General features: G+C 36.1%; 1 protein-coding gene across 1 annotated transcript in view; it reads left to right on the top strand.

Annotated features, from left to right (window-relative positions):
- ASCC3 (activating signal cointegrator 1 complex subunit 3) overlaps nucleotides 1-23,724 on the top strand; it is a 314,121-nt gene that overhangs the window by 265,853 nt on the left and 24,544 nt on the right. Inside the window, exon 37 of the mRNA XM_054569760.1 lies at nucleotides 16,012-16,236. Within this exon, the coding sequence (XP_054425735.1) occupies nucleotides 16,012-16,236 (225 nt within the window). The remainder of the gene's footprint in view (nucleotides 1-16,011; nucleotides 16,237-23,724) is intronic.

Genomic DNA, 23,724 nt, shown 5'->3' with positions numbered 1-23,724 from the left:
CATGGACATGAACTAAGGGGAGAGGATTGATGGAGAGAAAGGGGTACTGGGCAGAGGGGACAAAGGGGGAAAAATTAGGATAACTGTAATAGCATAATCAAAATATATTTTAAAATAAATATATCAATAAAAGTAAAGGATGGGGAAAGATATACTATGCATATTATAAAAATAAAAGAGCTGGACTACATTATATTAAAGTCAGTGGCTATTACCAGATCAAAAAAGACTTTTTTTTTTAATTAATTTATTTTTTCAAATACATTTGTCTCTGCCTACCCCCCACCACTTTCCCTTGCCCCCTCCATCTCTCCCTCCCTCCCTCCCTCAACTCTTCCCCTTTGGCTTTGTCCATGAGTCCTTGCTATATGTTCCTTGACTTTCCCCTTCCCTTCCTTTTCCCCCGCCCCCGCCTCCCTCCTTCCCTCTTGTCTCTGTTGGTTTCTTTTCCTTTCAGTGTTGCTGCTCTTATTTTCCTTGCATCTTTGTATTGTTGGTAAGGTTCCACTTATAGGTGAGATCATATGGTATTTGTCTTTCGCCCCCTGGCTTATTTCGCTTAGCATAATGCTCTTGAGTTCCATCCATGCTGTCGCGAAGTTTAGTAGTTTTTTTTCTTTCTGCTGTGTAGTATTCCATTGTGTATATGTACCATTATTTTTGATCCAATCATCTACTGATGGGCATTTAGGTTGCTTTCAACACTTGGCTATTGTAAATTGTGCTGCTATGAACATTGGGGTACATAGGTTCTTTTAAATTGGCGTTTTGGTGTTCTTAGGGTATAGTCCCAGCAAGGGAATCACTGGATCAAAAGGCAGTTCCATTTTCAGCTTTTTGAGGAAATTCCACACTGATTTCTACAATGGCTGCACCAGTCTGCATTCCCACCAACAGTGTATTAGTGTTCCCTTTTCTCCACAGCCTCGTGAGGACCTGTTGTTTGTTGATCTGTTTATGGTGGCCATTTTGACCGGTGTGAGGTGGTACCTCATGGTGGTTTTAATCTGCATTTCTCTGATCACTCCACTCCAAGAAGACAAATGATCCAATCAAAAAATGGGCAAAGGACCTGGACAGACGCTTTTCCAAGGAGGAGATACAGAGGGCCCAGAGACATTTGAAAGGATGCTCAGCATCACTAGCCATCAGAGAAAATCAGAAAAAAGACTTTTAAAAAATTTTTCAATAAAGAAAAAATTTTACAATAATAAGAGTCATCGGGAAGATATAATTGTAAACATTCACACATAAAATTAAAGTCCCAAGTACATGCACCAAAAGCTGACAGAATTGAAGGGAGAAACAGTTTAACAATAACAGTTAGAGACTTTAAAACTACACTTTCTATAATGGATAGAACTGGACAGAAGATTAACAAGGATATGGAAGACTTGAACAACACTATAAACCAACTAGACCAAACAGACCTCTATAGAACATTTCAGTCAATAACAGAATACACATTCTTCTCTGATGCACTTGACCCTTCTCCAGGATAGACTATAAGCTAGACTATAAAACAAGCCTCAATAAATGTAAAACAATTAAAATCATAAAACATGTGTTCTCCAACCCCAATGGAATTGTAAATCAATATCAAAAGGAAATTTAGAAAAGTTACAACTGTAGAAATTAAATACCACTCTCCTAAATAACCTTCCAACTTAAGAAACTGGAAAAAGGAGCAAGCAGGAGAAAACATAGAATAAAGATTAGCATTCAAATAAATGAAATAGTATAAGAACAGTAGAAAAAGTTAATGAAACCAAAGATGGGTTATACAAAAAGATCAAGAAAATTGACAAATCTTTAGTTCAACTATCAGAAAAAATACAGATAACATTGAACCTACTTTTGTCCACCCCTGCACATCTGATTAAAAAAGAAAAAATAACTTGCACCCAGAATATATAAACCTTTTTATCTCAATAATGAAAAAGATAAATTGTTCAATTTAAGAATGGGCAAAGGATCTGAATAGATATGTCTCTGAAGAAGATATACGAAAGGCCAATAAGCACATAAAAAGATGATCAACAAATTCAGTTGTTAGGGAAATCAAAACCATAATGAGACACCACTTTATACCCACTAAGATGGTTATAATAAAAAGACATACAGTAACAAATACTGGTGTGAATAAGGAGTTACTGGAACCCTGATACATTGCTGGTGGGAATGAAAAATAGTGTGGCCAGTTTGTAAAACAGTTTGCCTGTTCTTCAAAATGTTAAGGAAAATTGCCGTTTGGTGCATCAGTTTCACTCCTAGATATCCCTAGGATCTGCAAAGGGATTGGAACATGTTTCAAACAAAAACTTGTGCAAGCGTGTTCATAAGAGCATTATTCATAATAGCCAAAAAAGTGGAAACAACCCAAATTTCCATTAAGTAATGAATAGATAAAATGGACAAGAGTTGATTCTCACAAATTAGCTCTCATAGTGATTCTTCCCCCATAATTGTTTTGTTGTAGAACTTTTTCAGCAGTACTCTTGATATTGTTTCTTATAAACTTTAAAATAATTAACTCAAAAAAAGATCTTCTAAATGATCTAAGTGATAAAAAAATGATCTTCAAAAAAAAAAAAAATGTGTGTAGGGAAGAGGAAGAAACCTCTTTGATTTTACTATCCTCCTCAAGTTATCATCTTACTCTCTTTCTTCCACTCACTGCCAAAATAAAAACCTGGTATTTCCATTTCTTTCCCATCCATTCATTCTTACTTTCCTATAACTTGGATATTGTTCAACATTTTCAGAGGTCTCCAGTACCCTCCCGGTTACCCAGTGCTGTAGTCTTGTCTTAATGCTCATTCTTTTGGATCTTTCTATAGTATTTGACATTGGTTACTTCTTGATACTCTCCATCCTTAAAATGCACTTTCACATCATACCTACTTCTTTTTCTTATGGTTTGACATTGGCTCCTCTTCCTGTGCCTACCTCTAGTTGTTCTCCAAACTTTTTTTCTTGGTTATCTACTTTCCTCTGTACTTATTTTCTCAGGTCACACCACAATAACAGTTTAAAATGTTACCTTTAAATAGATGAATTTCATAGCACACCCACCAGTCTTGACCTCCTGTGAATCACAGTTCCACTTCTGCTTGCTCAGTGGACATTCCCACTTGGTTGTCTCTCTGTGACCCAGACTCAGAATGTCTCAGTCTTGCTCTTCATTATTCCCAGAAGACAGGGTTCTGGTCATTATCTTACTTGTCAGTTGTATTTGGATTCTTTCATACCCCTGAGATGATTTCCTTAAAATAATCCATGGCTCCTTTTCTCCTCCCCAATTTCACATAATATTCTAGTTACCAAGACCATTCAGTCCTTTATAATTTTTTCTCAAGTTTCTTCTTTAAAAAAAAAAAAATCTCTCTTTAGGTCCTGTCTGGATTTCTCCCTCCCCATTCCTAAACAACTGTGCTAAACAGTCTCCCAAGTCACCATCTTATTTTAGTTGCTCTGTCCTCTTTAACACACCCAGCTCATCCCTGCCAATTTATCTGTTTTAAAACACCATCTGCATCATTTCTCCCCTCAAAAATCTAATATGTATATAATAAAGTATTTTGTCCTTAAACTGACTGTCAAGGCCCTCCACAGTCTTCCTTTCTAACTTACACCTTCCATTGAACTCTTAAAGGTCCCACCCCCCTTCTCCCGATTCACCTCCCTACTCTTACCCATGAACATGCTGCATATATACTCAGTTTCACACCTTTGCTTATGATTTCCACTAAGATAATGTGTATAACATTCATCCATCCATCTTGGCTCAGCTCCCTCTTGAAATATTTTCTTATTCAGATTCAGTGATTATCACTTTTCTAAATTCATGACACCAGTGTGTTTGCTTCATCATTTGTCAATCACTCTTGTATTTATTATCTTGTGATATTTTCTGTATGTTGGCCTGTTTGATATTTCACTTTTAGATCTATTTAACTTTTTTGTATTGTGCCTCTTAACTCCTAGAAGAAAAATATTTAGTAGTTATTTAAGTAACTTAGAAGTGTCTTTATGTCCACTTGGGGTTTATTTTTGTTTATTTTTGTTTGTGTTACATTTGATATAATCTCATAGCCTATAAAAATGCAAAATACAAAGTCCTCCTAATAAATATATGAAGTTAAAGGCAGAAGCAAGATAATAAGAAAAAGTTTGTTTAGCTTTTAAAAGATAGATTGTAAAGTGTGACATTTATCCATTTACAAGTATTATATTTTGCTGCTAATCTTAGTTATTCCCTTTTAGGACTCAAAGCTGTTAGCCAGCCTCAAGACTTTTATTTCTTAGAAGGAGAATATCTAAACATTGTTAAGCTGTAAGGCATTTTTATTATATCTTTGAAAACTGAGGAATTTTTTTCAAGTTTCATCAAAGAGCAATTTTTTAAGGACTTAGCTATAAATCCTGGAAAATAGAAGTTTCTGATGGAATTCTTATCACTGAAATTATTTTAAGCACAACAGGCCTGCTGGTACCCACTGTTGTAAGATCTCTTAAAATCCAGCTGTCAACCAGGTGGTTGTTCTTACAATGGAAAGAATAAGGTATTATTTCTTGTTCATATTTATTTTTTGGCAAATGATTCTGTGCTTGACCTAATTGGTTGAAGGCCAAACATATGTCCATAAGTTTAAAACATTGATATAAATCAGACACATAGGTCTTGAAAGGAAATACACAAAAGTCTATGAGTAATTTCAATGATATCCATCAGTATTTACATTTTTGCCATCTGCATACAATAAAATTATTTTGGTATTTTATTTAGTGAAGTAAATTGTGTGCCTATTAGAAAAAAATAAATGATTATTACAGAATTAACCACATCTTGTTTTATCATTTTCCAATAAGTGTTTTATAACCAAGGGGTTTTTGTTTTTGTTTTTGTTTTTAACTTTCTCTTTAACTTAAAATGTTAAGTTCATTCCTGGAGTATCTTTAACTGAATTTTGAAGTCATTATATGTTCCATGTAAGTCTAGTTCATAGTATCTTTTTTTTTTTTAGAGATTTACTTTATTCAGTATAGTAGCATGTAATTTATTTTGTTTGCATAGATAATTTTAATAAAAGTACACGTCATACGTGTTAACAGCAATACTAATTATATATTTGATTTAAAAAACAAGTTATATCACACTCAGTGTTTTAGTGGATTAATGATTAATAAAAGGTAATCTGAAATAAAGATATGAGGCATATTTTCCTATCCCTTAATATAGCTGGATCTGGCTTGGTAAGTACAAGATTATTTTTCAAATATTATTATAAAATACATAATATACAATTAATTTAGTACTTCAGAAAGACACAAATCAAACAGGGTTCCTATCAGGGAAATTTACTGAAATGCTTTTTCTACAGCTTCAGTGGCCAAAAGACAGCACTGGAATGTGAGAAACTAATTTTGGTTTGTTTTAGCGCCTCAGAATGTTACAAATTAATCAAGTGCTACTTAAAGTCTAGAACTCATTAACTTTATAAGTTTTACTTTTCCCATGACAGAGATTAAGTTATAGCATAAAGCTTCTTTAGTCTCTCACATCGATCAGGTTGCCATCCCCACTCTACAAGTGCCCTCTTATCTGCTATTTAGTGAGTTCAATATAGGCAATGATGTGTGCAGCACATAAAAGTGCCAGTGTACTGTTACGTAATGCTTACACAAGACCAAGCATGAAACCATTCTGGCTGTTTTTTACCTTGGTAATTTGCTTAAGTAAAGCAGACTCTTACAGTTAGTGCACCTGAAAGAGAAACAATTGCATAAACACACTCACGCACACATGCACACTCAAACAAAATTCCCTGGTCACACACTTTCACTAAAGAAAAAACTAATATAGATTGTAAGTATTTAATAAGCATCTGATTGAATAAAGCTCCTGGAGCCCTAACTAAACTAATCATTGAAAGACATCTCTGCATTATACAGAGATGTCTTTCAGTGATTATAAGCCATTTGTTCTTGGGAGAACCAGCAAGTAAGTTAGTGACGCGGTGGTGTGAATAAACCATTATGTGGGAGTGTACATCCCCAACAAACTCACGTCGGTGTAACTATGCAAGCAGATTGTAGTGGCGTACACACGTATGTATTGTATTGTTATTTTTTTGCTCTATGTGGAGTAGCTGAGTTTGTGGCAATTGTAGGACAGATTGAGGTTTGTGATGAAAAGGGAAACAAAATGAAAACTATTGAACAGCAGGGCCCATTTGATGTGATTATGAAAGATGTTTCTTTATTCCTTTTTTTCTTTTGCAATCTAAAAACAGTAGCAGGGGGTTGCAAGCAGAGTTCATCATAGGTTGTCAATCACTGTCATTTAACATTTGCAGGGAAAGACATCTTTATTCAAGGACAGCTGGGCAAATCAGAGACATAGATTTGCAGTTAGTAGCCTGTCCAGCCTATACTAAATAAACAAGGACAGGGCAGACAAACCAGCCTCTCACATAAAAATATAATGGACTCCACTGACCCCGCTGCCCTCCATTCAGCTTCAGTCCCAGTTGCATAAAAGCTTCACTGCCCACTTTCAATTTCCTTTAATTACCTACATGATGTAGATAAGAAAATGAACCTCACTTATAGTCAGTGATCACACACAGGAAATTAACTAGACAAGTTGTTTAAAATTAGACGAGTAATTTGGAGGTAAATAGAATGTCCTACGGAGGAAGAAGTGGCTAGAAAGGGTTTTTGTTTGCTTATTTGTTTTTAAGCAGGGGTTTTATTTTACTTACTCTTTCCCCCGATCCTGGGGTTACTGCTTTTTTAATTAATTTGAACTAAGTAAAAAATCTTTTTAAATATTCTGAAACATCCAGAATAAAATATTTGAAAGAGGTAAGAGCTAAGTAAACAGGTGAAGCAAACATGCCACATTCTAAAGAGCTTAGAAAAATTGTGACTTGGAATTCCAGGAATAAATGATCATGGTTTTCACAGGAGGTTCTGGCAAAGCGATCGAGGATTAAATAGCAGTTGTCTTAAGTCAGCCTTCATTTTAAATTGCTTCTCAAGTCCATAACCACCACACACAAAAAAAACTAAAAATGCTGATTTTTTAATTTATTCTAATTTATCTAAAATCAGTGTTTTATGTTTCATTATTGTGGTTCATAGCACTTGAGTTTTGATTAGAAAATATTGTAGGGCTTCAGAATAATAAAACTTTCTATAATACTTTTACTTCAGAAAAGTTTTACCAGATGTACACTATAAATGATTCTCTCTTTTTGCTGTCTTTCCACAGTATTTTGAGTTAGTTCACTGAAGTACACTGAAAAGAGCATATTTCCTTATTATACACTGATATACTTTTGTGAACATTTAATTAATATGGATTTAAAAGAAACTTAATTGGAGATTGGAGACTAAAGCCTGCAATATCAAATATGTAGTTCAAGAGGACAGAATCCCTGAATACTTATCTTTAATGTGACTGTCCCTTATATTATGAGAACCGTGTCTTTCAAAGAGCCAATATTTTTTGTAACACAATTACAAAAAAATTGTATGATTACTTGGATGAAATGAATGTGCCACTACTAGTAAAGGATCAGCAAAAACATACATATATTGTTTCTCTGAATAATATTTAAGAATCATATTTTTTAATGAGTCAATTAAATGTCATTTTAGTTAGTGAAATATGTTTACGTAATTATGAACAAAAATTTGCAACTTAAACCTCCGTTAGCATCCTGTGTGGTATCAGATGTAAGGATTATTATTATTATAATAATGCCTAACATGTATACAAAGTCTTACAGTTCTTAAGTGTTTCATAAACACTATCACATTGAATGCTCACACCAAATCCCAATTTAAGATGAGGAATTTGGGACTTAGGGTGGTTCACTTACTCTCTGAAGGTCACAGAGCTTGTAAATGGCAGAGCTGAAAATCCAGCTGTTGTATCAAGTCCCAGATTCAGTGTTCTCTCTACCTCCTCACACCATGCCATTCCACCCTTGTGATCTCTAACATTTCTAAGCGGATGAGTTACTATTATGTTCTTTGGACTCCCCTTTAACTCAAACACTAAAAGCAGAAAGGGGGGGATCCTCAAAGGAAGTAATAGCTTTTGATGAGACCTCTGTTAATTGTGGATATGTTTTAACTACAGAAACTATTAATGATTTGATATTATATAAAAATTTATAAATCAAGTGTCAGCTCCTTTGAAGATCTCAAAAAAAATTGCCTGTGTTGAATTTAATAATGAAAAAGACATTATTTATTAAAAGCATATGTTTAATAATGAAATCTATATAGGCTCACTCTAAAGAGTATTCTCCTATAATAGTGTCCCTCTTTTTCAATTCAAGTTTGAACCTGAACCTATCACTCCTCCCTTCTTTATTTAAAAATAATAATTTTTTACTCTAATTCAGCACAGTCATAACCTCCTCAAAGATACCCTCACTGACCCACTCTTATTATTTGTACCTCTCCCTCCTTATCCTTGTCCAGTTGTTGTTTTACATTTATTCACAGTCAATTTTGATTAAGGTCTGGCTCCCCAACCTGACTATAAACTTTTGTAAGAGTAGGGGGTCTTTTCTGCTTTTGTTCACCATTGTACACCCAACAATACAAAGTAAGTATGTGGTAAAGAAATGACTCAGGACATTAAGACAGACCTTGTTCATTGTGGTTATTAAAATATTTTCATTTTCATTAAAGTGTATAGTTTTTGCAAAGAAATTACCTTAGTTTAGAAAGATTGCTGTATGCACTGAGAAAAGGTATCATATCAACCTGATACAAGGTTTCGGGGTTCAATCCCTAGTCAGGGCACATATGAAAAACAACCAATGAATGCATAACTAAGTGGAACAACAAAATGATCTCTCTCTCTCTCTCTCTCTCTCTCTCTCTCTCTCTCTCTTTCTTCCCCCCAATCTCTCTCCTTTTCTCTGCCTCTCTCTAAAATCAATAAAATCAACATATACATTTTTTAAAAGATCTGATGATCTCCTTAGTAGACTTAGAAGGATTTCTCTACTGCATAGCATTTTTTTTCCAACCTAGAAGGTATTCAGCTGTTAGCAGACTCATCTGATACTGATACTGCTGGCAGTGAGCAAAATCACAGTCCTAATGAAATGGGATTAAAGCCATAAATCAGGTAATTCAAGAAGAATTGGCACGGTTTGGAGAATAGTGGAGTCACATCTTACATGGAGTTTAAATTCTAATGTAGGCAAATACAACAAAAAGCACTAGGATCAAATTGCCTTAAAGTACAATAAGCATGGTTGTGAGGAGTCAGCCCTGTAACGATACGCTGCTCCTCGGTGAGTTCAACACCACTAGTTTTTCCTTTAGCATTAGAACAAGTCATTGTTTCTTTAGCACCAAATGAAGTAGTTGGCTTGCATTTGGAAGTCGTGCTTTATGAAAAATGTGCATGTCTGAGTACTCGAATCACATATCACAGAAAGATGTTCACACTTTCAGAGGTATTTGGGAACTGCCTCATTTACATTGTTATCAATCAATCAAAATTAATCAATTTCTCTCTCTCCCCTCTTCTCTCTTCCTTCTCCCCTTCCCTCTCTCTCGCCTTTCCCCAGTGTAGGGAAGGGGATGTATAACATATAAAATCAAATTGGAACAAGATTGTACTGAGGATCGTGGATTACTTAGATAATATTGTTAATTAGTGCTTTCAGCCAAATTCTTACTTTCCATATTATTTAATTAATTGAACTTTTCATATAATTGGTAAATCTAAACCTATTTCCTGCATATCACAAACTAGAAGAGCCAATTCAATTTGCAATATTAAAATAGCTATGCAATTTCCTTCTGGTAAAAGCAGAAGACATATTTTATGAATAGTAGAAAGAAGTGTAAATATGAATAATTTTTAGGCTATGAACCAGAGTTAAAGCTCATTTCTTCTTCCTCCCTCTCTACCTATCTGGCTTATTGCCTTCTCTTTAAGTGTATTTTGCCTGCTTGACAGAAAGCTCCTGCTCACTCTCTTCTCAGCTTCTCTGTTATTAATAGCAGCATCATTCTCCCCATCCCTGAGGCTTAAACCCTAGACCCCTCCTTATCTGTTTCTATGGATCTGCTTGTTCTATTTTCTCTGCTGAGAATGCAGGGCATCTCTCTCCCTCTGTCCTCTCCTACTGACTGTCCTATGCCTAGAACAAACACTGCCTCTTTGGGGAAACTTTCCAACACATCCAGTTCACTTCAGTGCTCTTCTATGATTAATGGTATTCTAGTCTTAAAATAATTATTTATATAAATTATTTGCCTTGACATCATTTTAATTTCCTCGAAGGAAAAGATTGTGGTTTAGATCTGAACCATCCTTTTCCTTATCTGCTATTCAATTTTTCTGAAGCTCTTTGGTAAGGTTGGGATAGGTGGACAGTTGCTGAGGGAGATTTGGATGGAGCCCAGATACTGGATTGAGATGGATCGGTCACAAGGTAACAATTCACCTGAAATTCACCTGAAATAAAATATAATAGCACTATCATTATACTAGCCCTTCATCTTTGGCAGATGACCCAGAGAAAACAGGAAAGTGCTGAAATGACTTATTTAAATAAAACCAAGGTGTCACATGGGGCAAAACATTGCTAACTGCCAATGTGTCAGCATACACTTCTTAGATAAAGTAGTCCAAAAGGGTGGAAACATTGTTCAAAATAGTATAGAGTAACTGATGTTTTTGACTATTACAAAACAAAATAAGACAGGAGACATAATTTTTAAATATTTGTTCCAGTTAAATAGAATGTTGTAAATAGTCATTAAAGATATTTTTTCAGAATACTGTTTAAATCTATTGAAAGTACTTTTACACATTTTTCAGTCTCTTGGACTTCCCATTTTCCCTCCCACTACAGGGCTTTCCATAGACTGTTCCCAGAACACTTTTCACTTATCTCTCCATCTAGTTAATATGTGCTCATCCTCTGTGTCTTAGTTTACCCACCTTTTCCTTCAGGCACCCTTCATAACTTGGTCAAATTTCTTTGCTACACTCTCTCATGCTTCCATATAATTCTTTACAGCACTTGTCAGCATACCAAATTTGCATTTACTTACGTGATTGAATAATGACTGTCTCCCTCATAAGGTAGATACTCAACAAATATTTATTTAAATGAATTCCATTCAATTTTTGAAATATTTGCCTATTAATATAGCCTGAATTCATATTATAAGGAAGTAACACTATCATCAATACCCTTTTTATTAGAGCTCTTATAGTATATTCTTAGCATATAGTAAAGGCACAGGTTTCTGAAATTGTAAATCAAGCAAGAAAAGGTGAAGATATATTATATATAGATAGGATATTCTAAGTGTTTCATATTACTGAATTCCAAATAGTAAAACTTAAAGGGTTCCATCATACAGTCTTACTTCATAGGCAAAACCCTATGCCTATCAGATTCAAATCAGACATGATGTTACAGTGCTCTGTGAGCTTCAGCTCCCCCACCTCCCAGTCTGACCTCTTCCCCAGACAAGCACCAGTCTGCTTTCCCTCACTATAGATTAGTTTGCATTTTCTAGGGTGTTATATAAATGGAATCCTACAGGATGTACCTTTTTTTCTGGTCTGGCTTCTTTTAGTCAGCATAATTATTTTGGAATTCATCCATGTTATGGTGAGTATCAATAGAGCATTCTTTTTATTGCTGAGTAGACTTCCACTTTATGGATAAAAAACAATTTGTGTATCCCTTCGGCCTGTCAATGACCTTAAGTTTTTTTCTAGTTTTTCTCTTTATAAGTAAAGCCACTGTCAAGTACTGTGTATAGGTCTTTTTGTGCTTTCTCTTCTTTGGGGTAAATTCCTGGGAATGGAATGGCAGCTGTGAAACTGTTCTCCAAAGAGATCATAACTTTTACATTCCGCAACTACGTATGGAAGTTCCATTTTTTTCACATTCTTGCCAATACTTGGTATGATAGTCATTTAAATTTTGGGCATTCTAATTTTTATTTTCCTCATAACTAATGGTAGTACATGTCTTTATGTAAAATATCTGTTAAGTCTTTGCCCTTTTTTTAAATGGCTACTACTTCTTTTTTCACCCTAAGTTTTTAGAGTTTATATGTTCTAGATATAAGTACTATATTAAATATATGATCTGCAAATATTTTCAGTCTATGGATTTTATTTTCATTCTCAACAATGTCTTCCTTTTTTTTTTTTTTTTTTTTTTTGGTGAAGCTCAATTTATCAGTTTTCATTATAGCTTGTGCTCTAAGTTATTTTATTGATGAAATCTTTTTCTAACCCTACATACCAAAGATATTCTCCTATGTTTTCTAGTTTTAGATTTTACTAGAGTAAATCATTGAGCAAATTTTTATATACAGCATAAGGCAAAGATTGACGATTCGGGGGGTTGTTTGTTTGGTTTTGGTTTTTTAGGGGTTTTTTTGTTTGGGGTTTTTTGTTTTTGTTTTTTTGCATGTGGATACCCAATTATTCTGTCATTTCTGGAAAAGACTGTTCCTTCTCCACTGCTTTGCCTTTGGGTCATTGTCTAAAACAGGTTTTCCATATGTGTATGGATTTATTTCTGAGTTCTTTATTCTGTTCTAATACAACACTTTTTGACTAGTGTAAATTTATATTAAGTCCTAAAATCATGTAGCGCTAGCTCTTCAGCTTTGTTCTTCTTTTCCAGAGTTCTGTCAGCTATTCTAGGTTCTTTGCATTTCCATATGAATTTTAGAATTGTGATTTGTAATAAGAAATATGTCTTTGCTCTTGAAACACATATATTTGATCTTCATCCCTGTTTCTGGCATAGAGCTAAAACCCTTGTTTTCCTAAGTGGTGAGAGCACAATAATGGTGCCTTTTTGTTATGTTAATAAGGCGACTTTCGGAAACCACTCAAGAATGGAGACTTCTTGCCAACCACATGGTTAGAAGGTTGGAACTTTTAACCCCACCATCATTTCACCCGCACCCCCCAGCCTCTGGGGGAGCAGAGGGATGCTGAATATTGAGTTAATCACCAATGACAGATGATGTAATTAATCATGCCTGTGTAGTGAAAGCTTCCTAAAAGCCCAAAAAGACAGAGTTTGGAGAGCTTTCCAGTTGGTGAACACATGGAGATTTGGGGAGAGTGTCCAGCTCTGAGAGAGTATGGAAGCCCTGAGCTCTTTTGCCATACCTTGCCCTATACATTTCTTTAATCTGCCTGTTCCTGTCTTACATCCTTTACCAGTAATCTAATAAGTAAAATGTTTCTCTAGTTCTGTGAACCACTCAAGCGAATTAATGCAGCCCAAGTAAAGGGTTGTTGGAAGCCCCAGTCTGTAGCCAGTTAGTCAGAAACACAGGTGATAACCTGGGCTTGCCGCTGGCATCTGGAGGGGAGAGGAGAGGCAGTCTTGTCGAACTGAATCCTTAATTTGTGGGATCTGATGCTATATCTCCAGGTAGACAGCATCAGAATTGAGTTGAATTGTAGCGCACCTAGCTGTGTCTGAGACTTGCTTGTTGCTGTGGGACCCTCCTTACCACCACCCCCGACTGCTATGCGTGCACGCGCGCGCACACACGAATTGGTGATTGGAACCCTTGAAAAAAAATCAACTTGTCAGTCAACCAAAGGATCGAAAAATCTGCTGTGATTGAGATTGTATTATATCTTTAGATCAATTTGGAGAGAATTAAGGTATATTTCTTCATTTATTTGGGTCTTCTTTAATTTTTCTTAGCAGCGTTTTGTAGTTTTCACTGTACAGGTCTTTTACATTCTTTGTCAGATTTATTTCTAAATACTTAGTATATTTTTATGCCATTATAAATTTGTTTTCTTAGTTCTGGTTTTTGGTTGCTAATATTCAGAAATACAGTTGACTTTTGTATACTAATCTTGTATCTTGAAACCTTGCTAAACTGACTTATTCTAGTAGATTATTTTATATATTTCATTGGGTTTTCTATATTGATGAGCATATCTATAAATAAAGACAGTTTTACTTCTTCCCTTTCAATCTGGATGTCTGTTAATTCTTTTTCTTGCCTGATAGCACTGGGTGGAACCTCTGGTAGAAGGTTGAAGAGAAGTACTAAGAACAGAAATCTCTGTCTTGTTCCTTATGTTAAGGGGAAAGCATTCAGCTATTACTGAAATATGATGTTAGTTGCGGGTTTCTCAAAGAAGCCATTTATTAGGTTGAGAAAGAACCCTTCTCTTCCCAGTTTGCTGAGTTTTGGAGGGGGTAGATGTTAGATTTTGTCAGATTTTTTTTGTCTGCATCAATTCAGATTATATGGTTTTTTTCTTTAAGTTTATTAATAAAGTGAATTATAGTCATTGATTTTCAAATATTAAACCAATCCTGTATTCATTTACTGCACACACCTAGTTTGACATTCCATAGTTAGGCATGTATACATTTAGAATTGTTATATCTTCTTAGAGAATTGACCCCTTTATTATTATGTAATTATCTTCTTTATCTATGATCATTTCCCTTGTCTGCTTTGAAGTCTGCTCTGCCTGAAATTCCTATAGCTACTTTTGTTTTATTTGATTAGTGTTAGCATGGTATATTCTTTCCGTCCATTTTAATCTATATGTCTTTGTATTTAAAGTTGTCTTCTTGCGGACAAAATATATTTGGATCCTGTTTTTTGATTCACTCTGACAGCCTCTGTCTTTTAATCAGTTTATTTAGACCATCAACATTCAAAGTGATTATTGATAAACAGTGGGCCCTTGTACAATACTGGTTTGAACTGCATGGGTCACTTGTATGTGGATTGTTTTCAATAAATACACAGTCAACACTCCATATTCCTGGGTTTCACATCTGCTGATTGAGCCCACTGTGGATCAAAACTGGTATTTGGGGGAGGGGGGTTTGTTTTTGTTCGGAGGTGTTTTTTGTTTGTTTGTTAGTTGAAGAAGAGTGGGGTGCTCCTACTTACTTTAAAGCGGTGCACTTCCACTCTCCCTGCTAGAAAAGCCCGTGGGGATTTTTCTTTGGTATTTACTGTGAGAATCTGGTCAAGCTCCTGAAGGTAAATTTCACAGTATTGTGGGAGCCCCTGTGACTGGTCCCACTGGAGTTTTTAGCTCTCAGCGGTGCCCACACAGGGCCTCCTGTAATTCATCCGTTATAGTCCAGGTTTTCTCACCCTGGCGCTGGCCCCCTGGCAGCTCCTGCTTGTGAATTCTAGCTCCTCTTAAGAGGTTGACTCCCCGAATTGGCCTGTGTTTCCAGCCTTGGAGACGACAGTTTGTCCTGGGTCCACCCCTCACACAGACCCAAGAAGAGCTGTTGATTTTTCAGACTTTTTAGGTTTTCACTTGTTACTAGAATGGAGTGGCAGCTTCCAAGCTCCTTACATGTGAAACTAGTAACTATCAATTTTGAACAATTTTATTTAAATCTAACGTATTACAATAAATTTTAAGGTAATGATTCTGATCTTCACCCTTTTCTTACCTCATCAATCCTATCCTCCTTCCCCTTGCCCCAGCCCTGCGTTATTTCTTCCACTCGTCTGTAAATCTCAACTTAAATATTACTTTTTCCAAGAAGCTGTCCCTGGCCCTCTAAAGTAACTTAAGTCCCCAAACTGAATGTCCCTTCAGCACTCTGTACTGGCTGTATCATAGCATTCCTTGCACTTTGTACAACTTTTTGTCTCTAGTGTACTCTCAGTTTCTGATAAACCGCAGTGAGCCCAGAGTCAAGCATGGTATTTGATTCCCAGTAGGATCTCTATTATTTTTGCTGACTATATAAAGAAGAGAGTATTCATGAATTTCGGATACAGTATACATTACTCGCTCTCCCTGACATTAGTAATAGTATCGAACAAAGCAAAACTTTAAGGGTTAAGATTATCTGTTTTTTCTAAGCCATGTTTTAAATGTCAGCAGTTAACGCTAAGAAGTACGTTGTTATACTTTTGATCTAGCACATCTATATATATATTTGGGTTGTTTTGTTTTTTCAGGATGCTGAAGAATACACAGATTTGCCAGTGAGGCACAACGAGGATCACATGAATAGTGAACTAGCAAAATGTCTTCCCTTTGAATCAAATCCTCATTCGTTCGACAGCCCGCACACCAAAGCGCACCTCCTGCTACAGGCACACCTCAGCCGAGCCATGCTGCCCTGCCCAGACTATGACACTGACACCAAGACGGTCTTGGACCAAGCTCTCAGAGTGTGTCAGGTACGAAAGTCATTTCTAATACCTACATTTTCTCCCATCCCTTCTTTTTCTTTACTGTTTTAGAATAAAATATACTTCCATTTAAACATTTTTATTGTAGCATTTTTAAGAAAAACCTGGTGAATCAAATCAAGAATTTTCAAAAGAAAAGCAAATATAAATGCAGTAAGATAATTTCAGTCATTCATTCGATCAAGATTTATTGAAGGTAAACTAAGTCCCAAGCACTTTTCTAGGCACTGGGCTTACAGCAATGACTAAGAGAGAGGAGTACCTGCTGTCATGAGCTTTCAGTCATTGTAAAGAAGACAGACAATTAAAAATATAAGTCAAGGGGTGATAACTGCTATTTAAAAATAATAATAAGGTATAACATATAATTAAGGAAATATAGAGAGAGATAAAAGGCGCTGACTTGTACTATTTTTTAATGTGGTATTCAGGAACTATCTCACAAATAAAGTGACATTTAAGAAACAATTAAAGGAAGGGGATGAGTCCCAGGGTTATCTGGGGAATGTATTCCAAACACTAAGAAAAGCTAGTGCCAAGACTCTGGTGTAGAAACTTACTTGGTATATTCAAGGAAAATCAAGGAGGCCATTGTAAAAGCAAGATGGGACGAGGTGGTTAGAAATGAGTAAGAGTGAAGATTATAGAGAAACTGGGGTCAGGTCATATAGGGAGTTTGTAAACTATAATAAGGATTTTAGATTTTACTCTGAATGAGAGGGTAGCAACCAGAGCAGTGGTTCACCAATGGTCATGTTGGATATATCTACGAATAGCTACCATACTGATTAAAACAAAAGTCCTCAAATATTTATTACTTTATTTAAAAATGCAGTAATAATCCCATTATATGTTAATATACAAAACATGATTTGTCATTAAAAAAAACTTTTCTGAAACAGTAAAAATTAATAAAAAATACAGCATTGTTTTTCTGTTTTTGCAAGTATGTTTAATATGTAGCTTAATAAAAATCAGGTAGATTCATACATTACCTTTTGTGATATCTGTTACAATAAGTTTTAGTTGAAGCATATGATGAAAATCCAGCCTCACAGAGATGTAGTTTAAAAAGAGAATTTTAAAGCCTTTTCAGATAATTGTGGAAATTCTTCTTTGATACTATATGAAACCTCGACATGTGATGTTTTTTAAAAGTTAGTTGCAATGTGGTGTCTGAAACTGTCAGTGATCTTTATAACTTGAATGCTTTAAGGCTAGGCAAGAAATGATGGTGGCCGAACCACCTTGGTATGAGTGAGGTTAGTAAAAACTGGTTACTCCCCTGAAAAGAGAGAGAGAGAGAGAGAGAGAGAGAGAGAGAGAGAGAGAACGAGAACTAACAGATTCTGCTAATGGATTGGACAGAATTTTTAGGGAAATTGGGGAACCAATGATGATTCCAAAGCTTTTCTCCAGAGCAGCTGGAAGGCTGGAGCTGCCATTTACTAGGAGATTGTGAGAGTAGCAGGGCAAGGGGAACATAGCTAAGGGAGACTATCAGAGATTTTGATTTTTCTACATTACACATTTTTGGACATTTCTGTAATAAAAACAGTCTTTAAAATTTTCAAAAGACCTATAGTAAAAGACCTAGTAAAATAATGAGTCTGTGAAGATTTGTGTGCAACAATGTACGTTATGGAATCATTTGCAAAATTAAAGAGTTGGAAATAACATAAGTATCATTGAGGTAATAGAACACTGCAGAATATTATAATTCTATTTATGAATTGTACATCTGCGTAGAATATCTACATCTGTACCTGCTCATGTGCCTAGAGAAACTATCCAGAATAGTATTCAACAAAAGATTAATAGTATTCAACAAAAGCCATCTCTCTGTAGCAAGATATGGGGCGACTTTTTATTTCTTCATTATTCTTCTTTAAAATGTTAGAATGTTTTAAAATGAGCTTCTAACAATTTTATTTTTTTATCAGAAAAAAAGTGATTTTGTTATTTAAATAAATAAGAATGCTTCCTAAAAGACAATAAGCACAAACTTAGCAGGAATTAGAAGGGAAGTAAGGCTATAATAAACACATAAATTTTTTTGACACCCGTTTTGTAACCAACACATGGTTTACCTCTCTAGGAAGATGATTTGCCACTCTTTATTAGTCACACTTTATAAACAGGGGTTAAAGTTTCTAACATTTTCACTGAGGTCCGGGATACTTGTTTTTGTTTCCTGTAAGTGTTTCCCTCCCCACCCATCTTAAACACTGGCCTGTTAATGAACCCAGGGGTCAGGAAGTTTGGAGATAAGTTGCAGGACAGACTACATTTTTATACATATAGATATATTTATAGATGTACATGTATGTATCATATATAAAAGGGTTTTTTTCCTTTTTTAATTATATTTTATTGATTATGCTATTATAATTGTCCTGATCCGCCATTGCCCTCGTCCACCCGCCCCCCCCTCCCTTAGGCAGTCCCCCCACCATTGTTCATGTCCCTGGGTCATGCCTCTAAGTTCTTTGGCTTCTCCATTTCCTGTGCTGTACTTTGCACCCCCGTGGCCACCCTGCAACTACATATTTGTGCTTCTGAATCCCCTCACCTCTTCACCCGTTCCCCCCAAGTCCCCCTCCCATCTGGCAACCATCAAAACACTCTCTGTAAACATCATTTTGTCTCTGGTCTTGTTTGCTTAGTTTATTTTTTAGACTCAATTGTTGATAGATAAGTATTTTTTGCCATTTTATTGTTCATAGTTTTGATCTTCTTTTTCGTAAATAAGTCCCCTTAACATTTCATATAATAATGGTTTGGTGATGATGAACTCCTTTAGTTTTTTGTTTTTTGGGGGTTTTTTGTCTGGGAACGTCTTTATCTGCCCTTCAGTTCTATATGATCACTTTGCTGAGTAGAGCAATCTTGGCTGTAGGTCCCTGCTTTTCATGACTTTAAATATTTCTTGCCAATCCCTTCTAGCCTGCAAAGTTTCTTTTGAGAAATCACCTGACAGTCTTATGGGAACTCCCCTGTAGGTAACTTAACTTCTTTTCTCTTGCTGCTTTTAAGATTCTCTCTTTATCTTTAACCTGTCGCATTTTAATTATGATGTGTCTTAGAGTGGGCCTCTTTGCATCCATCTTGTTTGGGACTCTCTGTACTTCCTGGACTTGCATGTCTATTTCCTTTGCCAAATTAGGGACATTTTCTTTCATTATTTTTTCAAATAGATCTCCAATTTCTTGCACTTTTTCTCTTCTCCTGCTGGCACCTGTATGATGCAAACATTGGACCTCTTGAAGTTGTCTCTGACACCACTTACACTATCCTTATTTTCTTTTTATTCTTTTCTCTTCTTGTTGTTCTGATTGGGTTTTGTTTTTTGTGTTTTTCTTTTTTTGCTTCCTTATGTTCCAAACCACCGATTTAATACTCAGCTTCACCACTCTATTGTTGATTCCCTGTAAATTTTCCTTTATTTCAGTTAGCACATCCTTTGTTTCAGACTGGATCTTTTTTATGCTGTTGAGGTCCTCACTAAGTTCCTTGAGCATCCTTATAACCAGTGACTCTGCATCTGATAGATTGCTTATCTCCATTTCATTTAGCCCTTCTTGTGGAGTTTTGATCTGTTCTTTCATTTGTGCCATGTTTCTTTGTCTCCTTCTTTTGTTTCTGTGTATTAGGTAGAGCTTCTTTGACCGCCTGTCTTAGTAGTGTGGCCTAATGTAATAGGTGTCCTGTAAGGTCCAGTGGCACAGCCTCCCTTATCACCCAAACTGGGTAATCGAGGTGCACCCTTCATGTGAGCTGAGTACACCCTCCTCTTACAGTTGAGCCTTGGTTGCTGTTAGCAGCATTGGGTGAGATTTACCCAGGCCAGTCAGCTAGAAGGATTAGCTGTGACTCCTGTCCACTAACCTCCTCCCTCTGTGGATGATCAGCTGTGCAGGGGCAGGGTGGTGGTGTTCCAACATAGTTTGTAGCTATCCAGTTGGTGGGCTGGCCCTGGGGTTTCCTGGGTGATGCAGACCAAGGTCAGCCCCCACCTGTAATTTGCCCAGGGCCACCCTGCCTGAGCTATAAAGTAGTCTGGGATGGCTGCTACTTGTGCTGGGCTTGGAGATTCCCAGGTGAAGCCAAGCTGTAAATCTAGGCTGGCTGCTGCTAGTGCCAGGCCTGGGGATCACTGAGGCCAGCTGTTGCTTCTTTCAGAGGATTTAGGAAGATGTGCAGCATGAGCCAAGACCAACCATTCATATGGTAAAGCAGCTTGGGTGGCCTGCATGTTGGGTAGGGCAGAATCTCTGGGGATCTCCAAGGTGGTTCAATGTTAGCCAGGTTGATGGAGTCTCAGATATGGCACCAGCTTGCCAGCTCTGTTGGGGGAGGGTTTAGAAAAGGGACAATAGCCTCTGCTCACTTGGATGCCAGACACTTCAGTTCCTCCCTTTATGCCACTGGTGCATTTCAAGCTGCTACCCCAGTGCTGGAGCTCAAAAACAGTGAATCTGAGCAGGTGAGTCCGTGTGTGGGTTCTTTAAGAGGAATTGCTTGGGGCTCCAGAACTTTCTTCCACCCACTCAATCCTTCCTGGTTTTTTGCAGCCAGAAGTTGTGGAGGTTTATCTTCCTGGCACTGGAACCCTAGGCTGGGGGGCCTGGTATGTGGCTAGGACTCCTCGGTCCCGAGATATCCCTCCCAAATTTTAATCCACCACATGTTGGTGAGGGACCAGCCCATTCCATGTCTGCACCCCTCCTACCAGTCTGGATGGATGTCATTTCTTTAATTCCATAGTTGTCAGACTTCCATTCAGCTCAGTTCCTGACAGTTCTGAGTAATGGCTGTTCTATATTTTAGTCATAATTTTGATGTGTTCTGCCTACCCTGCCATCTTGACCAGAAGTATAAGTTTTTTAATCAGCTTGCTGGTATAACACCTTATTTTTGTGTTTTTATTGATTATTTATAAAATATATCTTATTGATTGAGCTATTGCAGTTGTCCCATTTTTTTCTCCCTTTATTACCCTCCACCCTGCATCCCGCCTCCCATCAGCATTCCCACCCTTAGTTCATGTCCATGGATCGTACGTATAAATTCTTTGGTTTTTCCATTTCCTATTCTGTTCTTAACTTCCCCCTGTCTGTTTTGTACCTACCACTTATGCTTCTTATTCCCTGCACCTTTTCCCCCTTCTCCACCACCCTCCCCACTGATAACGCTCCATGTGATTTCTATTTCTGTGATTCTCTTCCTATTCTGGTTGTTTGCTTAGTTTGTTTTTTTGTTTTTAGGTTCAGTTGTTGATAGTTGTGAGTTTGTTGTCATTTTACTGTTCATAGTTTTGATCTTTTTCTTAGTTAAGTCCATTTAACATTTCATATAATAAAGGCTTGGTGATGATAAACTCCGTTATCTTATTTGGGAAGCACTTTATCTGCCCTTCCATTCTAAATGAATACTTTTTTAATACTTAGTAACGATCCAAAGGCTATATGATAATAGAAATTAGCAATTTCTAAAGGATTCTGTTTCTAAATTTGCTATAAAGAAAAGGATTTAGTCAGGTACTTTTAGTCTTTATTGCATTTTTTTATATACAGTGTCTTGGAATGATATTTACATTTCTTGAATATTTTTTGATCCTTTTAAACATCTAAAGAGAAATGGTTTTCTCTTTAATTACAAAAGTAATTCTTTCATTGTAGAAAATTTGGAAAAACAACATATTAAAATTAGTCATTTATAGTAATTATATCTTCACCCCCATGAATATGAGCTTCTTTTCTTTTTGTTAATGAATATTTAAATTTTTAATTAAAAATGCTTTTTTAATTTTTTATTTTGAAATAGTTTTAGACATATATAAAGTTTATAAAGAGAATACAACAAAATTTCAATAGATTCTTTACCCAGCTTCCCCTAATGTAGACATCTAGACTAAGTACTAATCTAGGCCTATTAACTAATCTACAGATGGCATTCAAATTTTATTAGTTTGAATTTTATTTCACTAATGCCCTTCCTCTCGACCAGGATCCAATTCACTGCATTTAGTTGTCACATGTCCTTGACTTTCATGACCTTGGTACTTTTAAAAAGAGTACTGGTCAGTTATTTCACAGATAACTCTTCACAGAAGAGTTATACCTTCATTTGGGTTTGCCTAATTCTTCCTCATAGTTACACTACAATTATATATTATTGCCAAGAATACCACAGAGGTGATGTTTTACCCTCTCAGTGTATCATCAGGAAGCCTGTGGCATGGATGTCTCGTTACTGATGATGTTGACTTTTACACTTGAGGCAGTATCTGCTAGGCTTTTCTATTGTAGTTTCTTATCCTTTTGTAATTAATTGGTTTTGTGGAGATACTTAGACCTTTGAGATTATTCAAATATCCTGGTTTTTATCATAATTTTCTACATTATTTTCAGTATCCGTTGGTGATTTTTGTCTGAAATAGTTATTACTATCATGATTTTCTATTTTTATCATTCCCAGAATTTCTGTAAGAAAGAACTTTCCCTTCTGCTTTATTTATGTACTTTATTCACTTATTTATTTATGTAAGTGTAGATTCACAAGTGTTTATTCCACTGGGTAAAACCCATTACTGTCATTATTTATTTTGCTACTTACATTGTCTCAGAGTCAACCACTGGGACCTCTCACACTGGGTCCTGTATTCCTTTACATGCTCTATCAGTTCATGAACACTGTGTTGTATTTTGGCATCTTGTACTTTTCCCCTGCTTCAGCCCTGGAATCAGCCATTTTTCTAAAGAGCCCTGGTTCATTTTAGAATGGTTTTAAAGACTAAAAGCTGAGCACTTGTTGACTTCATCTCTGCATGGGTGTCTTTGCCTCTAGACCCAGTCAATGAGCAAGACTATGAAATAGAACTATGTATGCACGGACATCTGTATCTATTTATATATCTATTGATGAGTGTATGTATGATTACATAGGGGAAGTTGTGAGAAACATTTATAGTCATAAACCATGAGTTCATTCTGATACCTCCAATTCTTTGTCTGTTATTGTTGTTTTTTGTAGGTATCTTTTTCTATTTTTTTTTTTATTGTTTAAATACATTTGTCTATTTTCCACCACCACTTTCCCCTGCTCCACCCACTCCCACCTCCCACCCTCAGTCCTTCTCCACTTTGGCTTTATCCATGGGTCCTTTATACATGTTCCTTGACTTGACCTTTCCCCAATTCTAATCCAATACCAAGAGCTTAATTTTAGTCCCCCCCACTTTTTAATTTATGACTCCTTTCTCTCCCTGTGAGAAACTTGACTCTCACTAATCCAAACATATTTACTTATTTCCTCAGTCCTTGCATACTTCTGATGTAGTTTAAGAATTACTAACCCTTACTCCTGCAAAAAAAAAATTTATTGACTAGAGTACAATAGTTGTTCTTTTTTATCTTTACAGTCTTACAGGCTCTTTTACTTTGTGCATTTACAAGCATACACACTTGCCCTTCC

The sequence above is a fragment of the Pteronotus mesoamericanus genome, unplaced genomic scaffold (assembly GCF_021234165.1).
Source record: "Pteronotus mesoamericanus isolate MK-2021 breed Mesoamerican mustached bat unplaced genomic scaffold, CSHL_Meso_final contig_20, whole genome shotgun sequence".
In the NCBI taxonomy this organism is placed as follows: Eukaryota; Metazoa; Chordata; class Mammalia; order Chiroptera; family Mormoopidae; genus Pteronotus; species Pteronotus mesoamericanus.
Note: the sequence above shows the minus strand (reverse complement) of the source record. Positions and strands in the feature narration are given on the sequence as shown.